At 39.8% G+C, this 24,713-nt stretch overlaps 3 protein-coding genes across 4 annotated transcripts; 1 reads left to right on the top strand and 2 right to left on the bottom strand.

The window, feature by feature from the left end:
• Window positions 1-4,041: 4,041 nt before the first annotated feature.
• On the bottom strand, window positions 4,042-12,895 carry zcchc8 (zinc finger, CCHC domain containing 8). The gene is made up of 14 exons (XM_085294499.1): window positions 12,681-12,895; window positions 12,505-12,547; window positions 12,335-12,409; window positions 12,098-12,197; window positions 11,259-11,336; window positions 11,061-11,164; window positions 10,871-10,936; window positions 10,700-10,760; window positions 10,480-10,616; window positions 8,166-8,308; window positions 7,924-8,039; window positions 6,650-6,736; window positions 5,772-5,892; window positions 4,042-5,400 (listed from the first exon to the last, which is right to left on the bottom strand). The coding sequence occupies exons 1-14, from the start codon at window positions 12,853-12,855 to the stop codon at window positions 4,373-4,375; spliced, it is 2,334 nt and encodes a 777-aa protein (XP_085150625.1). The 5' UTR covers window positions 12,856-12,895; the 3' UTR covers window positions 4,042-4,372.
• Window positions 12,896-15,547: 2,652 nt separating this feature from the next.
• LOC146562600 (SUN domain-containing protein 3-like) lies at window positions 15,548-17,795 on the bottom strand. The gene is made up of 9 exons (XM_085294494.1): window positions 17,618-17,795; window positions 17,048-17,138; window positions 16,865-16,926; window positions 16,711-16,770; window positions 16,522-16,602; window positions 16,327-16,427; window positions 16,053-16,220; window positions 15,877-15,966; window positions 15,548-15,661 (listed from the first exon to the last, which is right to left on the bottom strand). Exons 2-9 carry the CDS (start codon window positions 17,134-17,136, stop codon window positions 15,548-15,550), a joined length of 765 nt encoding a protein of 254 aa, XP_085150620.1. The 5' UTR covers window positions 17,137-17,138; window positions 17,618-17,795.
• A 3,602-nt stretch (window positions 17,796-21,397) lies between these two features.
• Window positions 21,398-24,241, top strand: LOC146562599 (uncharacterized). 2 transcript variants are annotated; one of them, XM_085294493.1, is made up of 5 exons: window positions 21,533-21,661; window positions 22,071-22,229; window positions 22,843-22,972; window positions 23,191-23,324; window positions 23,397-24,241. In XM_085294493.1, the coding sequence occupies exons 2-5, from the start codon at window positions 22,227-22,229 to the stop codon at window positions 24,171-24,173; spliced, it is 1,044 nt and encodes a 347-aa protein (XP_085150619.1). In that variant the 5' UTR covers window positions 21,533-21,661; window positions 22,071-22,226; the 3' UTR covers window positions 24,174-24,241. The 2 variants fall into 2 exon arrangements, with proteins under 2 accessions (XP_085150618.1, XP_085150619.1); XM_085294492.1 differs by lacking the exon at window positions 22,071-22,229 and having other exon boundaries at window positions 21,398-21,661.
• The last annotated feature ends 472 nt before the right edge of the window (window positions 24,242-24,713 follow it).

The raw sequence follows: 24,713 nt of genomic DNA, 5'->3' as shown, positions 1-24,713 counted from the left end.
GCCATCCATGTGTAAAAAAGTGACGTACTATGGAATTGTTTAAAAAATAATAAGATAACTTAAATTTTTTAGTTTTTAAGTAGACACTTTAAAATAATTAATTGGAATTTTGACTTAGGAATCCCCAAAAAGTTTTTCTTCTTTGTTCCAAGTTTCCATAGATAACAATAAACTGGGGAGGAAATAAAATTAGACTTCACTGATTCATCTCGCATATTGGTAACTCGTTAAAAATGGTGGTCATAGTATTTTAGCTAGTTTTTTAGTAAACGGATGTTGGCCTTGGATGCAGACCAGCGCATCAAACCCTCGGAAGTTCTCAAGCATCCCTTTTTTGACCCTGGCCTGAGAGTTCCCCCTGCATTAAAATGAGAAGCAGAGGGAGACAAAAGTCTCCAGCATTGCTTCTTTGACCCCAGACAAAAGTGACAAAACCACAAGCAGGGGTTGGAAAAGGCAATCCACAGCAGAAATCCACTGCAAATGCTTATCTACAATTCAAACCCAATACTCCTTTAAAACTGATAACAACAGCTTAAGATTTTAACAAAAAAATAATTAAGTTGCTCCAATATTTATCACTTTGGCTTTTTTTTTTTTTCACTCCCCCCACCCCAACCAGTCGCGGCAGATGGCTGTCCCTTCCTGAGCCTGGTTCTGCCGGAGATTTCTTCCTATTGAAGGGAGTTTTTTCTCCCCACTGTCGCTAAATGCTTGCTCACAGGGAGTCCTCTGATTGTTGGAGTGGCCAAATACTGTAGGGCAGGAGTCTGTATGTTAGAGTAGCTCTCGAGGACTGGAGTTATAGAGACTCTTGCTCTAGGGGAACTAGCAATTCTTGTGAAAATTTAAAAGAAAAATCCTTAAAAACAATAACAACAACCAGCAAATATGGTCTTGAACGTGGGCACAATTTTGGTGAAAATCCATTAAGTAATCACTGTTTCAAGTTCATACCAATATTCAAAGTGGAGCAGCGGACACCTTACCATCACATCAATCCTTCAATCAGACCTCAAACACAATGTTAACACTGATAAATTGGATACAAATTAATTAAATAAACCAGCTTTAAGCATCAACTAAGTCTTGTTTGTAATTCTTCAAAAATACAGAGCTACCCTTCAGCTTCCTAGTAGACAAACTGTCATGATACTGGGTCTGGTGACCCAGGGTTCTTATGTTTTTGAGTTGTGTTAATATTGCAGTGTCAGTCATGTTTTAATATGATTTAACTTTTGATTTGTGACTATTTAGAATTGTAGTTTAAACATTTTCCTGACTGCATAAGTCTCAGTGAATTTAAAATACGTTTTCCAAGTCATAATCCTTCTTTCCCGAATGGACTTTTATCTTGTGCAGTCTCCAGACTTAAACCCCATTTAGCTGGTGCCACACACATTCATGGGAACCTCTACAACAGATATTGGAAGAACTTTCTGAAGAATATTTGATTTCTATTGTAAAAAGAAAGCCTCGGGTGTGTTCAGCTGTTATATTTGCCAAATCTGGCTACTTTGACGACTCATAATTTTAGAATACATTATTGTGTACAAATTGATTCCATGATTATTTCTTTTTAACTCCAATTGCTTATTTGTACTCTGCTTTCATTTCAGAGTGCAATGAGACATTGAACTGCATATTTTTCAATTTAAAAAATTGAAAAATTGGGGTGTTCTAAAACTTTTGACCAGTAGTGTTTGTGAAAGTAGAAGCAGAAGAACAGTGGCAGAAGACCACACTGGATGCCATTCCTGTGAGCAACAAAACAACGAGGCTACTATAAGTCATCTTACCTTGTATCAGTGATTCAGACTGCTTGTGGTGTCGTAGATATTAATACTAATTTAAAATCCAAAGACTACCTGAGTATTGTTGCTGACAATATCCAACCCTCTGTAATTAAATTGTCCCCATTTTCTGATGGCTGCTTCCAGCAGGTTGACAGACTGTGTGAAAAAGCTCAGATCATCTTAAACTGTTTTCTTGAACATAAAACTGAGTTTACTATACTCAAATGACCTTCACTGTCACCAGATCTCAATCGAATACAGCACCTTTGGAATGTGATGGAACAGCAGATTCACATCACGGATGTGCAACAAATCTGCAGTAACTGTGTGACGCTATGATGTCAACATGAGTCAAAATTTCTGAGGAATGTTTCTAGCTCCTTGTTGAATCTGTGTAAATGTAGTTATGTGCAACACTTTCATTGCTTGTAATTATGTGTTCACACCTAATTAAATTTCATTAGAAGAGGGACTTAACTCACACCTTATGCATTCATTTACATACATACACACACAACCAACACTATAAAACAATTAAGGCTACGTTCACACTAATGCGTTTTCGTTTGAAAGCGCATCGTCTTCTCTCCGTTTTGGCCTTCGGTCCACACTAAGACGGCGTTTTCCCCAAGGAAAAACGCAGCGTTTTGGAAATGCTCTCGAAAACGCATACATTTCAAAACTGAGCTGTCCTGTCGCAGTGTGGACACTCGAAAACACAGACTTTCTAAAACGATGCTGCATTGTAGTCATGTGATCAATTAAACAAAGACAGCGGAGTGCATTATACAGCAGTTGTTTTGATTGCTCTCAATTTCCACAGCCCTAAAAAAGATCGATATCAGTTTGTACATGCTCCAGATAGCTTTTCTTCAAATTCTTTAATTCTCACTCGCTTTTGCGTATGCGCAGGACTGGAACGTAAGCGTTTTGGGCCATTTCAATGTGGACGCACAACTCTGAAAACGCTAGTGTGGACGCGGAGTGTTTTCACCCGGGTCAAGTTTTTCCATCTTGTGCTGGGCAGCTGTTGTACCACACTGTCATGCTAAGACAGCAGATGCCTTCTATTGTGGCTCTGTAGATGTTCACAAGCAGCAAGAAGAGAGTCCGGTCCATTTTAGCTTCAAGAGGAAGAAGACCCTTAGTTGGACTTTAATCACCAGGTGTGATGTGTTCAGCTACCAGATCAGGTCACGTTAAGTGAAGACCCAGGAACTTGACGTTGTCCACACGCTCTACTCCCTCCCCGTATACAAGGAGAGGCGTTTGTTCTGTCTTCCTGGATATCCTGCAGTCCATAATGAACTCCTTAATCTTGCTGGTGTTCAGGATAAGGTTGTTATCTAAGCACCACTGTGGATGAGAGGATAATTCTGCTCCTCCAGCTGAGGGAGATACAGTCTCTCTGCTGCTGGATGAGTCAAAGAGTGCAAAGAAACTGTTCAAGGTGTCAGGGAGAGTTGGATCACAGCTAACCTGTTGGTTACTGTGTTTACAGTCTGTTATACTCCTGATGCATCGCCACATATTTTGCGGTAAAGTAAATTTTACTTTAACTGAATTTCAACTTGCTGAAATTTCACTTTCAAGGTGGTTCAAAGACATGATTAGATCAGCTATTCAGAGTGCCACAGGAATCTTCACTGAGCGCTGCTAAAATAGCTAATATTGAAGAATATAGTCTAAGGAGCTTTGAAAGAAGAGCATCACGACTTCTTTAAGCTGCTTGAAGACATTTCACTTCTCATCCAAAAGGCTTCTTCAGAACTGAAGACCAGGACGACTGAGAACCTTCACAGACATTGAAGAATATAATCATTGTCTATCATGGGGCTGCCGGCAGGCATATATTACAAGAACTATTTAAATTCCTGAAACTGCATTACCGTTTTTGCTAGAGACCAAATTCAAATAGTTTGAGAGAGAAGAGAAGGCAAGCTTTACGGGGATATTTGGTGTAACATGGTAGCATATGGCATTTATAAGGTACTGCTTTCTGAATATGGACAGAAAAAGAAAATCAGCTCCTATTCGTTACCATGTGTGCGTCACGTTACCGTATTCCTCCAACATTTGGGGCTTAAGAGCACATTAAAATGATTCCTGAAACATGAGAATAACTTTTTTTCTTCAATTTTACAGCAAAAATGACAAAGTATGTCCATAAATCTTGGTCAATAAAAGGGCTAATTTGCATATTTCATTTGGCCATGGGGGTGAAATCTGCAATCAGACATAGCAACTTGAGCAGAAACAATATTGTTTACTCCATTACTTTAGAGAAATTCGAGTGGAACAAATAACACAAAAACACCACAAGATGAAAAATAATGCAGGTCAAGAGATTACCATTGTACACATTTTACAGTGAAGTAAACAGTTCACTTGTGCTGAAAAAGAATCTCAGACTAGTTGGTCAAAATCAGTTGTAGAAGCATCTTTAAAAGGCTTTCCCTAACTGAATTTTACATATCGACTGCATTTACACAGAATAGAAAAAACCATGCTGAATGGAGATGAAATGAAGACTTTCCATTAAAATATACTGTGTTTTGAATCAAGGCAATAAACTGTCACTTCTTCTTCGCCAGACTTCGTGGGGAACTTTTAAGCAAGTCTCTGATCCTAAGGTATGTTCCTGTGGCTTCAGCAACTTCAGTGAACTCTGGTGTATCTTCAAATGGAACGATGCCAGCTGCAAACTTGCTACGATGCGGAACAGCAGTTATCTTGTCGAGATGCCCTGGAGTCGTACAGTCTCCACTCACCGGATGAGGCAAATCTGACTCGGGGCTCTGTGGGTTGTCTACTTCGGCTTTCACTGGCTCAGGACTCTGAAATGTGCCGTCCTCGACTAACAGTGAAATGGGACTCTGAGGGGTGCTGTCCTGAGTTTTAACTGGCTCGGGACTCTGAGGGGTGCTGTCTTGGGTTTTCACTGGCTCGGGACTCTGAGGGGTGCTGTCCTGAGTTTTAACTGGCTCGGGACTCTGAGGGATGCTGTCTTGGGTTTTCACTGGCTCGGGACTCTGAGGGGTGCTTTCCTGGATTTCGGCTGGTTCGGGACTCTGAGGGCTATCGTCCTTAACTTTGACTGGTCCCGGGCTTAATGACAAACCCTCTTGAACTTCCGGTTGATTTTCTTTGCTTAGGGAAGGTTCTTCAGGTTTTATTGAGTCCATTCCTTCATCCGTGTCTTCAGTTTCTGTGTCCGCGTGTGCAGATGTGGATACACTTGGTGAACTTGGTACAGGAGTTTGTGCGGCAGGTGTCTCACAGTCACTGTTAGAGGCCATGTCAGCATTTTCTAGAGCTGCCCAGATCAGTCTCTGCTGCTCCTCCAGTTCCTCCAGTGTCAGGTCATCCTCTGTTCCCTCCCCAGTCTCATCAACCACCACCCAGTCACGCCCTCGCACAGCTGGAGAGCCGTTGGTGGGAGTAAGTGGAGGTGTACCTTTAGGGAGAGGTGGGGGGGTGGGTGTAGCAGGAGGAGTGCCCTGTGGTAAAGGCGGAGGAGAACTAAAGCAAGGAGAGCCAGGAGGCAGTGGTGGCTGGAACTGGAAATCATCAGAGCTGTGAATTTGATGAGGTGTTCCTGGATCTATGAGAAGAAATAAAATAAAATCATCCACAGAGTGCTGACTGTGTATTTTTGTGCAACTGAGCTACAAATACCAAACCAAAACATTGTTTCTGTGAACTCAGCGTGATCTACTCTTGTTAAAAAAGTTATTAATTAGCAATAATCCTGGTAACAATTTACATAGAGCATTGATATACTGGCAGCAGCCAGGTCAACATGTTGGTTCAACAACAGTAAAATGAGAACTACTCATCTTTAGAAGATCCATAGTTTTTACATTCCAACTTAAAAACACAAAGTGAAGTTGGATGGATGGGATCCCAACTCTGGAAATCTAACCATTCAAGGAGAACATGAATGCAGGCTGTGACACCCAGATGTACGGTTACCTGATTCAATATCCATGTCCGAGCTCCTGTCTGGGGTCCGGTCCGGGCTAAATTTACTCCTCTTCCTCAGCTGTGGAGATGAGTCAAATTCATGTCTTCTCTTGCTGGAGGCGGCACCAGGCTGTTGGCAAGAGCAACATGCAATAAGACCAAAAAGCACGACTTTTGTTTTTCCTTTCTTAGTGTAACATATGTGTTAAATACTTGTGAATTTCACCCAAAACACTTTCTTTTTTTGGATTAAATATGTCATTTTTGCATCTCACTCTCCTACCTGTGTGATCCGAGTCTGTGTGCGTTCATGTGCATGTGTGCGCTGCGTGGTGACGTAGGCGCGTGCATGTGTGCCCCGGTCACAGCTCCTTTCAGCATGACCGGAGGAGAGGTGTACTGGCAGTCGCATGACACACACAGATCGAACGCATATTTCTGTGTTGCAGATGTGCAGTAAAGAGCCAAAGACTCAGTACTGTCTCCTGCCTCTTACTTTCACGCCAGAACACAACGCAGAACAACAGGTGTAACGCATGAACGGGTTACATTAGCAACATATTTAAGTAGAAATATTGAAATCCTGTGGATTAAATGGAGGTCTGTGCAGTTGGATCAGTGTTGATTCATGCTGTAAAATGCGTAAAGGAGATTTTAAAGGATGGGTCATGTGAACACCATAAACTGTTGCACAGAGCAAAGTAACCTCAAGACAGTAGATTTTGTCCTCGATGAGAACAGTAATGGCTTAAATATCTAATCTATATCTTATTTCTAAGAATGAGCACTAATCTGCTAAATTTTGCTCAAGGTGGTGGCCGATAAAAATTTGGTTGAAGTTGAGAAGCTGCCGTTGCAAGAAGTCAGTAGGGAGCTGGGATACAGACCGTGGGAAAGAAGCTGGACAGGTAGGCTGCATAGTTTTGCTTCATGTGGCTGCTCTGCATTGGAATTGAACCATAATGCAGGAACTCCTGAAGATACAACAGAAATAAAGAAAAAGTGTTATTTAACTTAATAAAAAAGACAGCAAAAAAAAGGTCCCAGCATAATTTAATGGGTTGTAAACCATTTAAACTCCACATTTAATTGAAAATAACACAAAGACAACATAGCAAGTTTGGAAACTAAAAATATGTAATCATTGTTGATGCCAGCAACATTTGTCAAAAAGTCATAAGAAGCTCATATACACCACAATATAAATTAGCTCTTTTTAAAAATTAAAAAACAAACAAACAAAAAAAAACACTGTACAAATTCATGAGGAAATAAAATATTTTCCCATTCTTTCAGCTCAGGGTCTTTTTAGTTGTGTTTTAACGCAATTTAGTACCTGGACTTTTATTTACTCCACAACTGTCTAGATGGCTGAAAAATGTTGCTCCTGACCCTGTGTGTGTGTTTCAGCATTCACAGGGCTGACACCCATACAAACATGGACGCTGTTTTTTTTCTGATAACTACTCAGATGGCCCCTCTCCTCATCAGAATTTAACCTTTTTAGTTGTCAGATGACATGACAGGTGGCAGTCGTGTCATTTCTGTGTCCTGTTTACATTTTCAGTCAGTCAGTGATCTCCACTATAAAGCTGTGGATATTGCAGAACCGTCTGTTGGCCTGAGGATCTCAGTCATATATCTATGTGCAGCGATTTTTTTCTAGATTCACCAAATTATTTTTTGAAATCATCTTTTTTAGATGACAAACACCTCAAATTCCTTCCAATTTCACACTGAGAAAGAACCTTACATTTATTATTATTTTTCCAATGTTTTGGTTTATATTCACACAGTGAAAACCCCAATCAAATCAAAAATGTTTGTGTACTCTGCTGTGTGCCAGAATGCAAAGCATGTCTGGCTACAGAAACAAATCGCAACAAAGGGGGAAACAAAGCAGAGTTTGATTTAACCAGACTAGAGAATGTAAATTTAGCTTCACAAGTACTGATCTGTTGCAATTTACCTAAAAATGTGTTGTGTTGAAATTATTCAACAAGATATTTCTAGTCTTTCATTGCCCCTTTCTTATTTTTATGACATCAAATCAACATTTAATGTTGATGGTTTTGAAACAGTACATCACATATTTACTTTTTACTGGATACCAGGCGGTACTGGAGGTCAAACATTTGAAAAGGCAGACTGCAACACTTACATCTTTCATTTTGTGTGGTGCGGCTACATTGAAACCTGGGAAATCCACCAGTTTGGAAACATCATAAGAGAGGTTTTGTGAATTAGTGTTGTCAGTTACAGTGCCATCACTTGATGCTGTAAGAGAGAAAAAAACAACATCCTCTATAATCTGTGCAGACTGCAGAAGCTTTTATTTTTCTACTTACTCTGTTCAACAAAGAAAACAAATTGTGAAGCTGTTTAGTTCTTTTTCAAACTTACCATTTCCGTCATACAGTGATAAGCCAGAGTTTTCCATCTCTGCCTCTTTGAGCCAACCTGGTGGGTAACCTAGCTGCCTCATGCGATAGATCAGAGGAGGTAGGGTGTTCTCATCAATGCCCAGAGCTGTCAGCAGCTCCTCACTGTTTAACAGCACAACACAGTAAATAAATCAAATGAAAAATTAAAAGACTAAAAATTACACTTGTCTAAGGTGACATAGAGACCAAAACCATGTGATCTACATGCCAAATATCTTTGGTATAAACTAACTAACGGATGAAGCCTTTGGAGTACGAATGTGAGATAGAAAGCACTTACCGAGGAAAAGCTTAGAAAAAAGTACTTGTGTGAATGGGTGAATAAAGCAAGTTGCGCTTTCAGTGCTCAGAGAGTGTAGAAAAGCGCTTTAAAAGAAAAAGTCCATTTACTGCCAATGTTGCTGAAACTGCAACCTCTCAAGAACAACAGGCTCACAGGGCGGCAGTAGCAGCGAGCCAAAAGCAGTCTTGGGTGTGGTTACGCTTTCAGAAACCCAAATGTATTAAAGGACATGCAGCTAACTGCAGCAAGTCTACCACCAGCATGAAAGAAGCTGAAGCCAAGGATTATGATTTAGAAACTCTGAGTGAGACACTGACAGCTTCTTCTTCATGTAATTAATTTGGTAGAAAAACAGATGTAAACAGAACAAATATTACACTGTCAGACAAAGAACCTGGAAGCTGCTGTGGTTGTAAAATGTTGTAAATACAATACATTTTTAAAATTCAATTGAGAAGTACAGACTTATTTCAACATGAGTACTGAAAAAGGTACTGTTGCAAACATAAACCTTAGGACAATAACGTTGGGCAATTTTCACCCATATGATGAAAAAAGATCACTTAGTGGTCATTTCCAAGGGAATTCATAATCATAATAAAATGTAACAGGGGTCATTCTTTCCCCTCTTATATCTTATTTTGTTTCTCTCTCCCACAGTTGTCAGTTTGCAGGGAGACTGTGCCTTCACCATTTTTCATTTTTATGATTTTTTTTCCCATTAATGATTCCCAAATTTTGAGCCTTTATTTATTTTAAATTGAGTCCCCAGATAACACTTTTTTTTCATTTTATGAAATGAGGTACGTATATATAACTAGGGATGGGTATCGAAAACCGGTTCTTGTTGAGAACCGGTTCCCACTGTTTCAATTCCTTGGAATCGTTTGCCACTTTTAAAAACGATTCCCTTATCGATTCCAGTCGACCCGAATGACGTCATCACGTTGAGTAGCGTCTTTTACCCAGTAGGAAACACGGCGCCTGAGCGGCACAAACGCTCAAAAGTTTGGTTACACTTTATGAGAAAGGATGACAACAGGGCAACGTGCAATACTTGCAAAGTAGAGATTTTATCAAAGGGAGGAAACACTACGAACATGTAAAAGCATTTTGCTCAAAAAACACGCGATTGCTTTCAACGAATGTCGTGTTTTTGATCCGCTCCGGACTAGCGAAGCTCAACCCAGCAGCAGCGGTAGCGTTTCCACGTCCTCTCCCGTTAATACTGCAGGTAACTAATCAATTAGCATTGCATATTATGTTAGCGCGATTTACCTTATTACAAAACCTGCTATTACTGTGCGTTGCATTTAGATAACCATGATGAGAGAGACAGAGGCTGGCTCAGATGCTGGCAGTTCTCGCTGCAGTCTACCGGTAGCGTCTCCTTTCAGGCCAGGATAGACGAATGTCAACCAGCAGTGTCTAAGTTTGTGGTCAAAGGCTTGCACCCATTTGCCACAGCAGATGCCCCCGATTTCACTTTGGTAAGTGAATGTGTTTAATTGTAGGCAGGGACATTACTGGATATTCTTGTGTAATTGCTACAGAATAATTTATGTTAAACTTTGTTATTGCTACAGGAGAATATTTATTTTATTATTTTACATATACATTTTTTTTCCTGGGGACCCTGTGACACCCCATTGAAGAGCCGTAGGCTGTGGATCTCTTAAGATCTCACTGTTGGGTTTGTAAGGCCATGTTACTCCTAAATTTCTATCTTGTTCAAAGAGAAGATATAAAACACAGTTCTAAGCTAATCGACTTTAGTGTTCTCCTTTTTAAAAAAAAAGAATCGATAAGAGAATCGATAAGGAATCGAATCGTTAAACAGAATCGAAAATGGAATCGGAATCGTTAAAATCTTATCAATACCCATCCCTATATATAACCCTGTAAAATATGCACTTTTGCAACATTATGTAATTAAATTAAAATTGTGAGTAAATAAAGATGTGTGGAGAGTAAAAAAAAAAAGTCCTGCCTCATGACTCCAGGCTTGTATTTGGCAAACCGCTCCTCCACTTCATCAGCATGGTATCTCTGGTTACTCTGCATGGCTTGGTTGTTGCTCTGATTGAACTCCTTTCTTCTCTCATTAATTGCAGCCATGTCTTTAGGCTAGGAGAAAAAAAAATACATTACTATATTAAATTATGTTCTGTCCTTGTGTTCATCCTGGATTAACAGATCATTAATGGTACCTTGGGACAATCTCTCAGCTGGTGACTGCTTGAACCACAGTTGAAACACATAGACTTGGGTCTACAGTGAACAGAGCAGAGACAGAATCATTATACATTATAAATTCCACCCAGCACACAAACAAAGAAGAGTTGTAAACAGGAAAAGCTATGGAATTTTTGTAGTCTTACCTTTTGTCTTTCATTTCTATTTCCTGGCCATCAGTTCCAATGACTTGGTTGAAGACTTGCTGATAACTTTGCAGCAATTCAGGAAGCTATAATGCATTTGTCTACACAGCTGTGAATTTTTAAACCTTAATAAATCTGACTACAGCACTTCATAGGCAATAAATGTTTAATTTATTCATGTTAAAGATACGTTGGGACATCCCATCCATCGGTCAGCTGGGGGTTTTCATTTACCAGAGGCTGTCCAAGTTTATCAACACTGAAAGTAGTGAAATATAAGACACTCCCAACAACCTAAAACAAAAACATAACACAATAAGTTACTACTTGTGAGCCTACACATCTCGTTTTCAGTGTGTTTGAATGAGAAATAACAGCATGTGCTCACTTTAAAGGCTTCTGTTGTTGTTCTCACACTACTGGAAGACATCATCTGTGGATCTTCGTCCAAAGCAAAAGCGGAATTCTTTATAGAGGGAGAAATATGTATTTTTAAACAGAAACTTAATTGTGATATTGAAAATATTTACAATAGTAATATACAGTGCTGTGAAAAAGAATTTTCTCCCTTCGTGACTTGTTTTTTTTTTGTGTTTTTTTTGCAGATTTGTCTGTCACATTTACATGTTTCAGATCATGAACGACTTTATAAGACAATGAAAACCTGAGTAAATGCAAAATGCTATTGTTAAAGTTATGTTTCTGATAATGAAGTCAAAAAGAATTTCTAAACTTACCTGTGTAGAAAACTAAAACGCCCTCACCCCTTGCAAATGTAAAATTAATCGTGCCTTTCTGTCTTTGTAGACAGACACATGTATTTAATTTTCAATGATTTATTACAGGTATTTGCCGTATTATCAGTAACAGACTGGATGTTATTGCCAGCTTGACCCCATTTAATGACAGACTGACAGCATACCAACTTGGTCTTATGGCAACATTAATGGTAGGTTGTAATGACAGCGTTAGCATACCAGCAACAAAATGTTTTTTGTTGGGTTTTTTTTTTTTACAATATTACCCCATCAGCCTTTTACAGCTTTTATGTCAAAAAGTGATAAATTACAATATGTGCTATTGTAATGTTAAAAAATCTGAACAATGTCATATTTTGAGTGAGGTATTGTGGTAATATTCTATCATGTTGAGTCTGGTGATTTTCACCTCTAACAAATAGACACAAAAAAAAACTTCTTCACGGCTCTGTATATTCTAGGTACACACCTGAGGTTTGATGTTAAAGGAGGACCTCTTTTCAACGTCTGGTTTATGGTGCCTCAAAATCACACTGCAGATGCAGTCTTCAATTTCCTGGCGACACGTCCTAGCAGGGTGATTAAAAATTGTCATTCATATGTTGTGAATGGATCTAAACTAAACATTACCATAGATGTAATAATTTCACCAACAAATACGTTCATACATAAAAACTTACTTAAAATATAAAGAATTCTGACTTACTTTGATATGATGTTGTTTGTATAAAGGACCTGAAGAAGAGGCCCGTCGGTGTTAACATCTTCAACAGTGACGCCGCTGTAGTGTTGGAGGAGGGAAAACATCGCAGGATCACGGTTGGCGAACAGTTTCGTTTCATTTGAAATGATCATTATTGGGTGTCTACTAGTTACCTTGGTCGCGTCAGGAGGCTCATTTTCCTTCGTAATATTTTATGTGGTCTGGGAATTAAAGAAAAATGACAAATTCTGCAGAAAAAGGACTGTTAGAAGTCATTTCTTAGCTGTGTTTTGGTTGCATCCTATGCTAGCAAATTTAAGCTAGTGCTAACAAACTGCCACAAGGATATTCTCCTCAGTGAGTCTCTGGATGTAATCGTCGCACTCCTCCAGCCTGCTCCGGAGCTCGCTCCTCTCGTCCTGCTCTTCATCATCATCTGTGAACCGAATGTGCGTCGTGACCGGGGGAGCAGGCTCATCGAGCTGCTGAAAGAGCTCACTGTCCCCAAAATCAACTTCAGCCATACCTGGCGCTACCCGATCCGTATGCGGAAACACGACATATCGTGCGCATGCGCAAAATGTGATTGCTCCTGATACTTTCACAATAAAACTACTGAACCGTCACGTAACTGATGTACGTAAAACCACTAATTTTATTTGTTTTTAACTTGCATTCACAGCGTAAAGTAACCCTAAATAAAAATATAAATAAATTGGATTACTACATATCTCTGAAGATAAATACAAATAAAAAAAACTCCAGGAATAAATTTGAATTAAAAAGTTTTTCTTTTCTTTTCTTATGGACTCAAATAAGTTTTGCTGAAAAACTGAATATGGAACAAGCAAAGCTTAATACTAAACAATATATATATATATATATTAGCTGTAGCTAATATATATATATATATAGCTTCAAATTTGGCCCACGGGCCAGAGTTTGACACCTATGATTTAAATGGACAAGTCATTTTTTGAACTGAGGAGACCAGTTGCTCGACCTTTGGGAAATGATTATCCCATTGTTATATATAAACCTTTCTGATGTCAGTTTTGACAAGACTCCCAATAGAACTGGCTGAGATGTCAGTATTTGTCAGTATGTATGTCAGTATTTTTATTTATAAATCACCTAGAGCTCCAAGCCATGACAGTGTCTCAGAATTTACACGTGTTTTACGGATGTTTGTGTTTTAGAGAGGTAGGCACATATGTACCTCTTTCCTGGTTGGACATGTTGGCACTGATTTTAGAGCAGTTCTTGTGTTGTTGTATTGTGTGTTATGGATTCAGCACTGAAGCAGATGCTGATTAGCAGACCTAGTTTGACTGAGCAAACTCATTGCAATTTTTTTATTTTTTGCCTAGACAACAACACTGTGATCAAGATGAAAAACAAAACAAAATAACATTTGCATCTTTTCTCAGTTTATCTATTAAATGTATTACTCTTTTACAGGTCTAGCCAAGGAGTTCCTGCTTAATCTGTGAATGAGTAATACATCTGTGAATAAGTGAGTTGAGTGACTGAGCTGACTGTCTCTGTGTGGGATCAGATAGTAGAAGGAGATGTTCTCTGTCCCTCCTGATGGTGCCTGAAGGACTATCTAGGAAATATGAATGTGGGGTGAAATGAGGGAACATCACCTTGCCTGAAGTCTTTGTGTCTTGACGCACACTTGCTGTCATGGTGTGACTGGGCTCAAAGCTCTCACTGGGTGTCTTTGGTTGAAGGATGTAGTGTCTTGTATCCTTCTCATCTGAGGGATCGTCCATTAGCCTACATCAGGAGGCTCCACAATGCTGCAGCCAAGTGGCTGCAACCCAGCCCAATGGAGGGGGAAGTTAAGCTGCTGAACATGCTGACACTGCAGCAGTTGATGGAGGGGCTCCCAACAGGAAAAGCAGAGAGGGTCTGCTGTTATCGGCCAGTGAACCTCGAGCTGGCTGTGACGCTTGCTGAGGATCACTTGGCAGCACGGCAGACCCTGGTCCAACCAAACCCTGGTTTGACCTGTGGCTTTTCTGGAGGCAGAGAGGGTGGAGGTTAGGTTTGTGAATGGCGACATCCCATAGTGCCACTGCAGGTCTTGTTTGAGTGGATTGGCATGGATCTCATCGAGCCATTTCAACGCTTTGTATTAGTGGCGGATGTGTAATCTGGTGGATTATGCAACATGATATCCCGAAGCACTGCCGCTGTGCACCATTTTGGCAAAGAGTGTGGTGCAGGCCCAGTTTCAGATCATCTCATGAGTCAGCATCCCGAAAGAGACAATGACTAACCAGGGCACATTATTCATGTCTCACACATTAAAGGAACTGTACGAATTACTGGGAATTAAATCTGTTTAGACTGTTCTGTTCATGTTTGGGAGATTAACACAGGAGCAGGTATCATTTGCCCATCTTTTTCACTCTTAGCTGCTGTTTTTTTCTTTATTGAGAAAAGAGACAAAACACTCCATCCCCGTATTGACTACTGCACCCTTAACCAGATTACAGTTAAAAACAAGTTCCACTACCTCTTCCTTTTTTCCACCTTTGAACTCCTGCAGGGTACGTCCATCTTTTCCAAACTGGAAATGCTTACCATCTGGTTAGGATTCGTGAGGGCAACAAATGGAAAACAGCCTTCAACACCCACCTTGGGTATTTAAGGTGCCTGGCGATGCTGTTCGTCCTCACAAATGTCCCAGCTTTTTTCCTAGCTCTTGTTAATGATGTCCTCAGGAATTTTATTTTATTTTTCTTGTTATTGTCTGCCTTGACGACATCTTGATTTTTTTCTAGAACCCTCAATGAGCAACAGAGCCACGTCTGGCAAATTCTCCACAGACACCTGGATTATAGGCTCATTGTGTAAAAGTCAGTCTACTGAATGGATCTGATCCTGGAGGTCTGCCCAACTATCTGTATGTTCCTACTTCAGCTCAGTCTAAGGTATTGCAATGAGAACACACAGCAAAATTTAACTCAGTAGTTAAATTAACTGCTTATAAGTTCATAGCAAAGGAAATTTCGGTGATCTAATCTGAAAAAATATGTTGGGGAATATATTGGATCCTGCACCATCACTCAAAATAAGATGGTCCCCACTCCTCCTGCAGGTCTCCTCAGACCCCTGCCTGTACCTGGGCAGCTGTGAGCCCCCAGAGCCCAAGAATTGGTCACTCACTTACTACCCAGGTAACACAGTCATTCAAATCATTTATTAGGTAAAGAGTTTGCCATGGACCCTAAAATTATACAGGCAGGGGAAGTCTTGATCTCCAGAGTTCCACTCAATCCTAAGCTTCACATATCTGAAGATGCTGTTGTTTGTATACTGTTGACAAATGAGAGAGAGGTGGTAATGAAAAGAACCAACCAGGTTGAAAAGTAAATGCTATATAACATTGTGCGGTAGTAGCCCCTCCCAGACCAGCTGTCAGTGCATCCCAGTAAATTTTGTCATCAGTTTTTTCTTATTTGGTTACAAATTGAGCCCATTAAAAACAGCATGACTGAAAGAGCTCTAATATGTTTTTGTGTTGTACTCACTGGTAGGTTGAAGGTCTGAAATTCTCTTCCTTGGCTGTCATATAGGAAAGTTCCCAAAAAGGTCCCTTCTGCCCCTATGGTCAACATTCCCTTGAAGAAGAAGAGAGGTTTTGGTGAGAATTATAATACAAAAAAACGTGAAATCTTTAGACTATCAACAAAATCATGTCACTCACATAGGCAGAAAACACTCTTGGGGCGCTTTTTTTGGTTCCATCGGGCGACTGGTGTTTTCGGAGATGTCCCAGTGTCAGGGCAGTGATGGAGACTGGGTGGAACAGTGAGATGATTACACTCTGACCTGCCAGGGGCCAGCAGTTCCCTGGAGGCACAGGCAAATATTCCTGAGGAAAGAAATTAATTATTACGCTGCCCAGAGTTCATAAATGTAAACTTTTTCTCCATGTTATATCACTTTGAATCTTGCTGTGCAAACTATGTCATTCTTACTTGGATTACTCTTCTACTGGCCCTGGAGGGGTCCACCCACTGCATACATTTGCGCACAGAGTTCTCTGTCCATGAGGAAACCCCGCTTTGGATCATGGCTCCTGAATTCACACAAATCACAGACAAATTATTTGTTTTCTTTGTGTACATTCATGTATAAATGATGATGAGACAGATGAAGATGGCGATCTTTACCTTGAGATTCAAAAATTGGCTGAGTGTCTGCTGTTTCTGCTTCTTTTTTGCTGTTTATGGAAATTGTGCAGCTCACAATTCCTAAGAGACACGAAGTAGAGAGGTTAGGGGTGGATGTGGGGACAAATGGTCCAGGTTTTACTTGTGTGTTAGGAAGGATTGTCTGACAGAAAGTTCTGACTCACTCACCAAAAGTCAGAAGGGGCAGCATCAAGAAAGTGATGATGTGCTTTAAAAGTCTTGTTTTGTCTGCAAAGAGAGAACCACAGGGGAGTTTACAGTCTGATAACAGAATCTTCTTCTCTCATTCTAAATGATGTTAAAATTGAGTAGTGGTCCTTACTTTGCTGTATGCGAGGGTTCATAAAGGGACCTCGTCTCCTATGTTTTCTCCGACGGAAGACCCTAAAAGATGACACACAAGTTTAAAGACTTATTCTACAGGTGAAGATTTACACCGTCGGCACGCCTGAGGATGTTTTATCCAGAATGTAGCGTGCAGTCCCAAAAGCATCCACACACATACTTGTATGAGGTCTCTTTATATGAAATATTTGGAGCTCCGTCTTCCCTATAATAGCCTGACTCCTGCAGGCGGAGGCTTCTTCGTGCCATCACTGTAAAATGGCAGAAAGACAGAAAATGATCAGTGATTCACTCTTTAAACACAAGATGCATTCATCACTATGTAAAATCAAAACTTATTATTAAAAGCTGTTTACTTTCTCTACTTAGAATCATTCAATATATTTAACATCCTAAGACCTGGCCTCCACATATGTGCACACAACACATTTTGGGTTGTCTAGACCAAAATGCAAAATTTTGCTCTACAAGGGGCTGATATCCACTTATGAGGACATTATACTGCCATTGAGATTTAAAGTGAATGTCCTCATATGTGGATCTCATTTTTCTCAGAAACAAAAATCAGGTCGAAACAAACAAAAAAAAGTAATTCTTTGTTTTTACAGCCCAAATAACAAAGATAAATTAAAAAGGCATGCCATGAAAGAGTTCAGGTCTTAGGAGGTAAAACAAATCTTTGCATCTCTGCTGCAATAAGTCTTTAAAGCAATGTGCACCAAGCTCATACCTTTAGGGATCAGGTGTTCACCTGTCTCTGGCTGATCTTTAGTGGATCAGTGTATGCTTGTCGTTTTTTCTCTCTCTCGCTGCAATCACAGGTATCTGAGTATGCTGAGTATGCTGAATGCTGCAAACACGAAGGTTTACTAATAAATTTATTTTTTTTCAAATCCAAAAACATTCTGTCTGACACAGTTGCCATGGAAGCACGTGTAAACACTGTCAGCAGAGTTGCTATAATTCGTCATTTTTTCACATCACCGCAACTTTTTCCCTCTTAAAAAAAATGCACGTTACCAATGCAGTGCTTAACACTCTAAACTGGTGTTTATTTAACTGTGGCATCTCTCCTTTGTCTCCCAGTAGACATGATTTAGGTGATCTGGACAAATTACAAGGTATCCATCCCTGCATATAATTCAATACACTGTTCCAAACTGGAAAAAACAGCCGGCATTCCCAGAGGGCGTGTATCAGTACCTTTACTTGTCGACATTTCCAACACAAGTCCTCTCTACCAACACCCATTCAATACAGCGCTGAAGGAGTATAATAATATATATTAAGAATTTTGTGCTGCATAAATCCCTCCTTATCTATCGGGTTACTTTCGTGTGTTATTGTAACTCTTCCTTTTAAACAGTTTCTTATTTGTAAATACTTCCAAAAATGACAATAGCGCTCCAAACAAAACTTATTTGTAATATTCTCATATGACATGAAAAAATCTCCCTCAAATAAGTCACAACAGTTCTGATACCTCTTCTTAGCCATTGTGCCCAGTAAACAGTCTGCTTACCAATTTTTATTTTAAGATTATCCCACAAGGTGGCATACTTTTAAGGCACATGTTTATATTTTTATGCACGTCCAACCACACCATTTTTGAAATTTCAAAATAGGATTTTGCATCTTACCCTCTTTATTTACTTTTTGTGATAAAATATAAATTGGTGTGGATGGAGATGCAAGCTCTTGTTCTATTAAAATCCAATCTATATCGGTTTTCATTGCGCAATGTTTGCCTAATCTAGCCATTTTTAAAAGAGATGCTTTAATACTCTATATTGCCTAGGTCTATTCCCTCTTCTTTTTTTTGGTTGGGAAAGTCGATTAATGTTAATAAGGGGTTCGAACCCTTCCAAAGAAAATCTTTTATCATATTATTATAGCTTTGGAACATCTGTCGCGGGATACACATGGGCAACATTCCTGTATAATAGCTGATGACTGTTGATATAACCATTTTTACTGTTTACTTTTCCCCACAATGTCAAACTAGTTTACTCAATTTATCCAAATTTTTATTGATTTTGCTTATTAATTTTCCCACACTGTTAGCCATAATATCCTCAATATTTGGGTTCAATTCAATTACAACACACTTCATTCCTTTGTCCACCCACTTAAAGTTAAAGCCCAATATTAGGTTATGACTACAAGTTTGGGAAACTGGCATCACCTCTGATTTATGCCAATTAACTTTGTACTCCAAAAACAATGAATAATTATCAGTCACCTCTAATAGTGTTGTGATATAATTAGCAGGGTCTTGGCTTAATACCAGAACATCATCTGTGTACAGGAACAATTTGTGTTCTCTACCTCCCCCAAATACACCTTTAATCTCTGCATTTTCTCTGAATAGCTAATGGCTCTGAAAAGATGGTAAATAGAAGTGGACCTAAATTACATCCTTGACGTGTTGATCTAGAAATACTCAAAAAAGGAGAGAGTACCCCATTCGTAAATACAGCTTCTTCTGGCCTCAAATATATGGTTCTAATCCATCTGCAAAAGTTGTCGCCTAATTCAAATTTTTCCAGGGTCCTAAACAGATATCTCCACTCCACCGTATCAAGTCCTTCTGTGCATTTAAATATGGAGCCAGTGCAGGATTTGTGTCTATTCTTGATAAACCCTACTTGATCTTTATGAATAATTTGTGGTAGTACAACCTCCAGCCTCATTGTTAGTACTTTGGATAGAATTTTGTAATCCACATTGATTAAATTTATCAGTCTGTAATTGCCTGGATCCGTTAAATCTTTGTCGCCTTTGGAACTACTGATATTATGGCCAGATTAAAACTTGCAGGGGGCCGTCCATATTCAAAGGCTTCATGTAATACTCAGTTAAAAATGGATGTAGCAAATCTCTAAATTTGTGATAAAACTCTGCTGGGAGGCCATCTATTCCTGGTGACTTTCCAGCTTTCATTGCACAGATCCTTCCTTTACTTTGCCTCTGTTAGGGGAGTTTGCAATTTGTCAGAATTGGAATATTCTTAAATGCCTAAGTCAGTCACCTGATCTTATCCCAGTTGAGCATACATTTCACTTGTTGAAGACAAACTTTGAACAGAAAGGCCCACAAACAAACAGCAACTGAAAGCCGCTGCAGTAAAGGCCTGACAGGGCATTAAAAAGGAGGAAGCCCAGCATCTGGTGATGTCCATGAGTTCAAGAACTAGGCTGTCATTGTAAGTAAAGGGTTTTTTTTAATCAAGTATTAGAAATGGACATTTATTTTTCTGTTATTTAATTTGTCAATTACTTTGAATCCCCTGAAATTAAGGGATTGTGTTAAAAACGCTTTAGCTCCTCACATTTTTATGCAATCTTTTCATTCAACACACTAACTAGTTAAAACTGCAGGAATGTCTTAAAGACATAAAGACCTGGATGACTAAACTCTCTGAAGAGCCTTCAGTTGATCCAAAATGCTGCAGCAAGAGTACTGACAGGAACTAGAAAGAGAGAGCATATTTCTATGTTGCCTTCTCCTTTCTCTGTTTAATCTGTAATCAAATTTAAAATCCTGTTCCTCACATACAAGGTGTTGAATAATCATTCCCCATCTTAATGACCCTATTGTACTGTATCACCGCTGACAAGCTCTTCATTCTCAGACTGCTGTTTTACTTGTGGTTCATAGAGCATTTAAAAGTAGAATGGGAGGCACAGCCTTCTTCAGCTTTCAGACCCCTCTTCTGTAGAACCAGCTCTCAGTTTGGATTCAGGACACAGACGCCGTCTCTGCTGTTAAGATTAGATTTAAAACTTTAATAAAGTGTATACTTAGGACTGGATCCGGTGACCCTGAATCCTCCCTTAGTTACACTGCAATAGGTGTTGGCTTCTAGGGGATGCATTGAGTGTTTCCTCTTCAGTCACCTTTCTCACTCACTATGTGTTTATACATCTCTCTGCATTTGATTATTAGCTATTAAACAATGAATACATATTACCAACTCTGTTATTAGTAATTATGCCACAAACATCAAAGACAAATCCTTATATGGTTGGAACAGAACCATGTAAGGATTTGTCTTATAATAATTTAAAGTTAGACCTAACAACATAAAAAAACCAAAACTAAAGACCATAAGTTATTGTTTTTTTTTTTTACCTGTCCCAGTTTCTCCATTAATGTACAGCATTCATTTGTTGATTATTTATCAAACATAAAATTCTCACCCTTTTATTCTGCTTTTAAAAAAAGAAAAGAAGAAAAAAGATAGTGGTTTATATTTTAAAACACTGTCGCCAAAAGAAAAAAAAAAGACTTCTTGTGGAATTCATATTCATTTTCTTTTATATATTTTTTTCTCATTAATGCAGTTGTACTGTGTATTTTTCCAATTTGTTTTGCAGGAAAGTATTTTAAAGAAGAATTAGATAAAGTTAAAAGCGACACCAGCCAGGAAACGGCTCTTTCTAATCTGTAGCGATGACAGGAAGTACGTAAAAGTTCGCGCATGTGTAAAGCAAACCTTAACCTGCGAGTCATCGCTGAGGGTTTAAAGCATATGTTTTTGTTTCTGTTTCGTGTGCAGTCATTTGTGTTGATCTTTTTATTACTTTGATTTGCAGTGACTCTTCCCGCAGGAACATTTCTATGGGACAGCACTTAATTGAGACTTCCAGTAATGTCAGGTTGCTCGGTTATCCCTCTGACGTTACCGCAGCGGGACGGGGGCGCGAGGAGGATTCGTTTCATTCACCTGGTGGGTCTGACATCGTTCAGACTGACAGAGAGCACCAAACAGGTGAGTTAATGGTTCACAGGTAGTCCAAGAGGGTGATGTATTACCACCAGCATAATAAACACATCTCCTTACTTGCAGGACGGTCGCAGACTTTCTAATTGGATAGTGATAAGTAATGTTTAACAAATAAGTACTGTAGCTAACTAAAAACAAAAAACAGCTTAGTAAAATAAATAAATAAATAAATAAAGCTTGACTAATACTATACTGCAGTTTTACACTCATCGGGCATTTTATTAAGTACACCTTACTAGTACTGGGTTGGGCCTACTGTTGCCTCCAGAGCCAGCTTAAATCTTTGTGGCACAGATTCAACAAGGAGCTGGGTACCTTCCTCTGAGATTTTGATCACACACAGCTCCTGCAGATTTGTCGGCTGAACATCCATGATGTGAATCTCCTGTTCCAGGACATCCTCCTGGAGTTGGACCTGGTGGCTGTGGCGGCCATGTGTGTACAGTGAACTCATTTTCGCTGCCAGTTTGAGATTATTTGAGCTTTGTGACATGCTATGTTATCCTCCTGGAAGCAGAAGATGGGTAAACTGTGGTCATAAAAGCTGGACATGGTGAGCAACAATACTCAAGTAGCCTGTTGAAATTCTGTTCAGTTGGCACGAAGAGTCCCAAATTAAACTTTGCTCCACCCAAACCCGCAAAATGTAGCGTCAGTTTCTTTTCTTAGCTGACAGGAGTGACACCCAGTGTGGATTTCTTCTGCTGTAGTCCATCTGCTAAAAGCTTCAACATGTTGTCCATTCGCAGATGCTCTTCTGCATAATTTAGGTGGGATGAGTGGATGTTTGAGTGGTTCTTGCCTTCCTGTCAGCTGAAAACTCAAAAGTCTGGCCAGACTACTTTGACCTCTGGCATCAAGACATTTTCACCCAGAGAAATTCTCTGTAAAAGCATGTTTGTGTGGCTAAAGTCCCAACAACCATGTCACATTCAAAGTCACTTAAATCATGTTTTTTCTCCATTCTGATGCTCACGTTGAACTTCAGCGGGTTGTCTTGGTCATGTCTACATGCACAAATGCACTGGGGTGCTGGCATGTCATTGGCTTATTATAGACTCACATTAATGAGCAGTTGAGCATGTATACCATTAACATGGTCAGGCAGTGTACGTTATTGTCAGGCTTTATACGGCGGTGGCTTATATTCATCCTCTCTGTTTCAGGGTTCAACGATTCCGCTCTATTTGGGAGCCGATCTCCTCTCAAAGACTGATGTGCGTACAGAAAACCATCCAAGACACCATGCCAAGTTTGCCAAGAAAGGCCTTGCAACAAAAATAACTTTTTCCTCAGGTAAAATACAGACATACCAGTGGAAGTTAAACATTAACTACACCTGTGCCTCTAAAACCACGGGGTGGGTGTAGACAATCAAATGAAATAAATATGACTAGGGGGAAATAAACATAGACAAGCTCATGCTATCGCATTGATATGCACCTTATTTTTAGGTAAAAGTCACCCACCAGGACAGACACATTGTCACACTGATCCCCCTGATTGTGTTCAAGCTTTCAGGTTTCACGGCTTGAAGGTACCCTCTGCAAATAACAGCCTGTGGTTCTACAGCATTCAGGGACTTTTTCGAGTAGCCTTTGAGTTGTACAGTAAGCAAGATCAGCTTGCTGTGCTGGAGAATTTCCAGGTAAACATCATGTATACGTGATAATTTTATTTTTCTGTCACAATGCATGTTTTAATCACATCTGTCCCCTAGGATGTCTGGAAAGCACAGATCAGTGACAGCCCTCTGGAAGTGAGTTACAGCCTCAGCGTGCAGCTGGACCCTTCAGGGTCGCTCAGCCAGCGTGACTCACAATCAAAGGGTGTAATATCACAGCCTCCTTATTTCCAGGCTGACAAGGACGTGGTAGATGTTAGTAGCATGGACACTGCTGACACATCAGCAGATCATGATTATTGTTCTCTTCCCAAGCAGAGCTTACAATCTGAGCAAAGAGAAGTAGTAATATCCACAGTGAGACAAAAATTGCACCGCTTGGATGAACAGTTCTCCTCGGAGCCTCGAAGCTGCTCAGAGCAGCTGGAGACGGTCTTGCTGCTTTTGGAGAACATTGATCGCTACATAAATGGGAGACTTGAAGAAAAAGATGCGACGGAGATTGTGCTGGCTCTGCTAAAGGCCAAAGACTGGGGCCCAGTGTATTCAAGCAGCCTGCTCACTTGTATAGGACGTTGGCTTGGCCAGCAGTTTCATGCAGCCAACAGCAGCATCAGCCAGAAGGTGGAGGGCTTTAAACTTCAGCACATTGAGCGCATCAGCGACCTGCCACCTGCTGAGGAACTAGCCACAGAGCTGTTCCCTGAAGCGATGCGGACGCTGCTGCTTCACTGGATGGGCTTAAGTGAGGACTTCAGCCTTGAAAAGAGACGCAGCGAATACCCAATCCTGCTCCTCATCCTCGAGTTTGCCAACCACAACCTCATCACTGGCGTAGCTCATGTGTTGTACTCCAGTCTTATATGCAGGTAAAAGTGTCAACATAAGACCTGTTTTTCAATGGAACAACGTTTTATATTCAAATAAAGGTTTATTTTGTGCGTGTGTGTACATTACTATACATATGACTCCTCTTAGGTTGGGTAAGGTTCAGTATTAGCAAAAACATTTGTTACACAGTACCCTGAAAAAATCTCCAGATTCTCATTTCTTACTTTTGCTAGGAAAAGAGATATGGGTGGAGATTGATCAAAACACACTATCTAATATAGAAAGAACAGTGGCTGAGATCCAAACAAGCTTAAAGTCAGTATCTGGTTGTGACCACCTTTATTAGTGTTTCATTGTGTTTTTACTGTCTAGGTATGTTTTTGCTGCATTGACAGTGTGCTTGGGGTCACTGTTATGCTAAAAAAATAAAACCTCTGACCATCAGATATTTCCAGGTGGTATTGACTGGTGGATCAAAATCTGACTGTACTTTTCTGGGTTCACAGTTCAATCAGTTTTGATTAAATCTCTGGCACCACTGGCTGAAATGCAGCTCTATGACAGAGCCTCCACCATGTTTTA

Source organism: Mchenga conophoros, linkage group LG12 (assembly GCF_057382185.1).
Source record: "Mchenga conophoros isolate Kocher_MC1m ecotype Shallow Benthic linkage group LG12, M_conophoros_male_GT1.1, whole genome shotgun sequence".
NCBI classification, from domain to species: Eukaryota; Metazoa; Chordata; class Actinopteri; order Cichliformes; family Cichlidae; genus Mchenga; species Mchenga conophoros.
The sequence above is the reverse complement of the archived record's forward strand: the minus strand, read 5'-3'. Positions and strand labels throughout refer to the sequence as shown.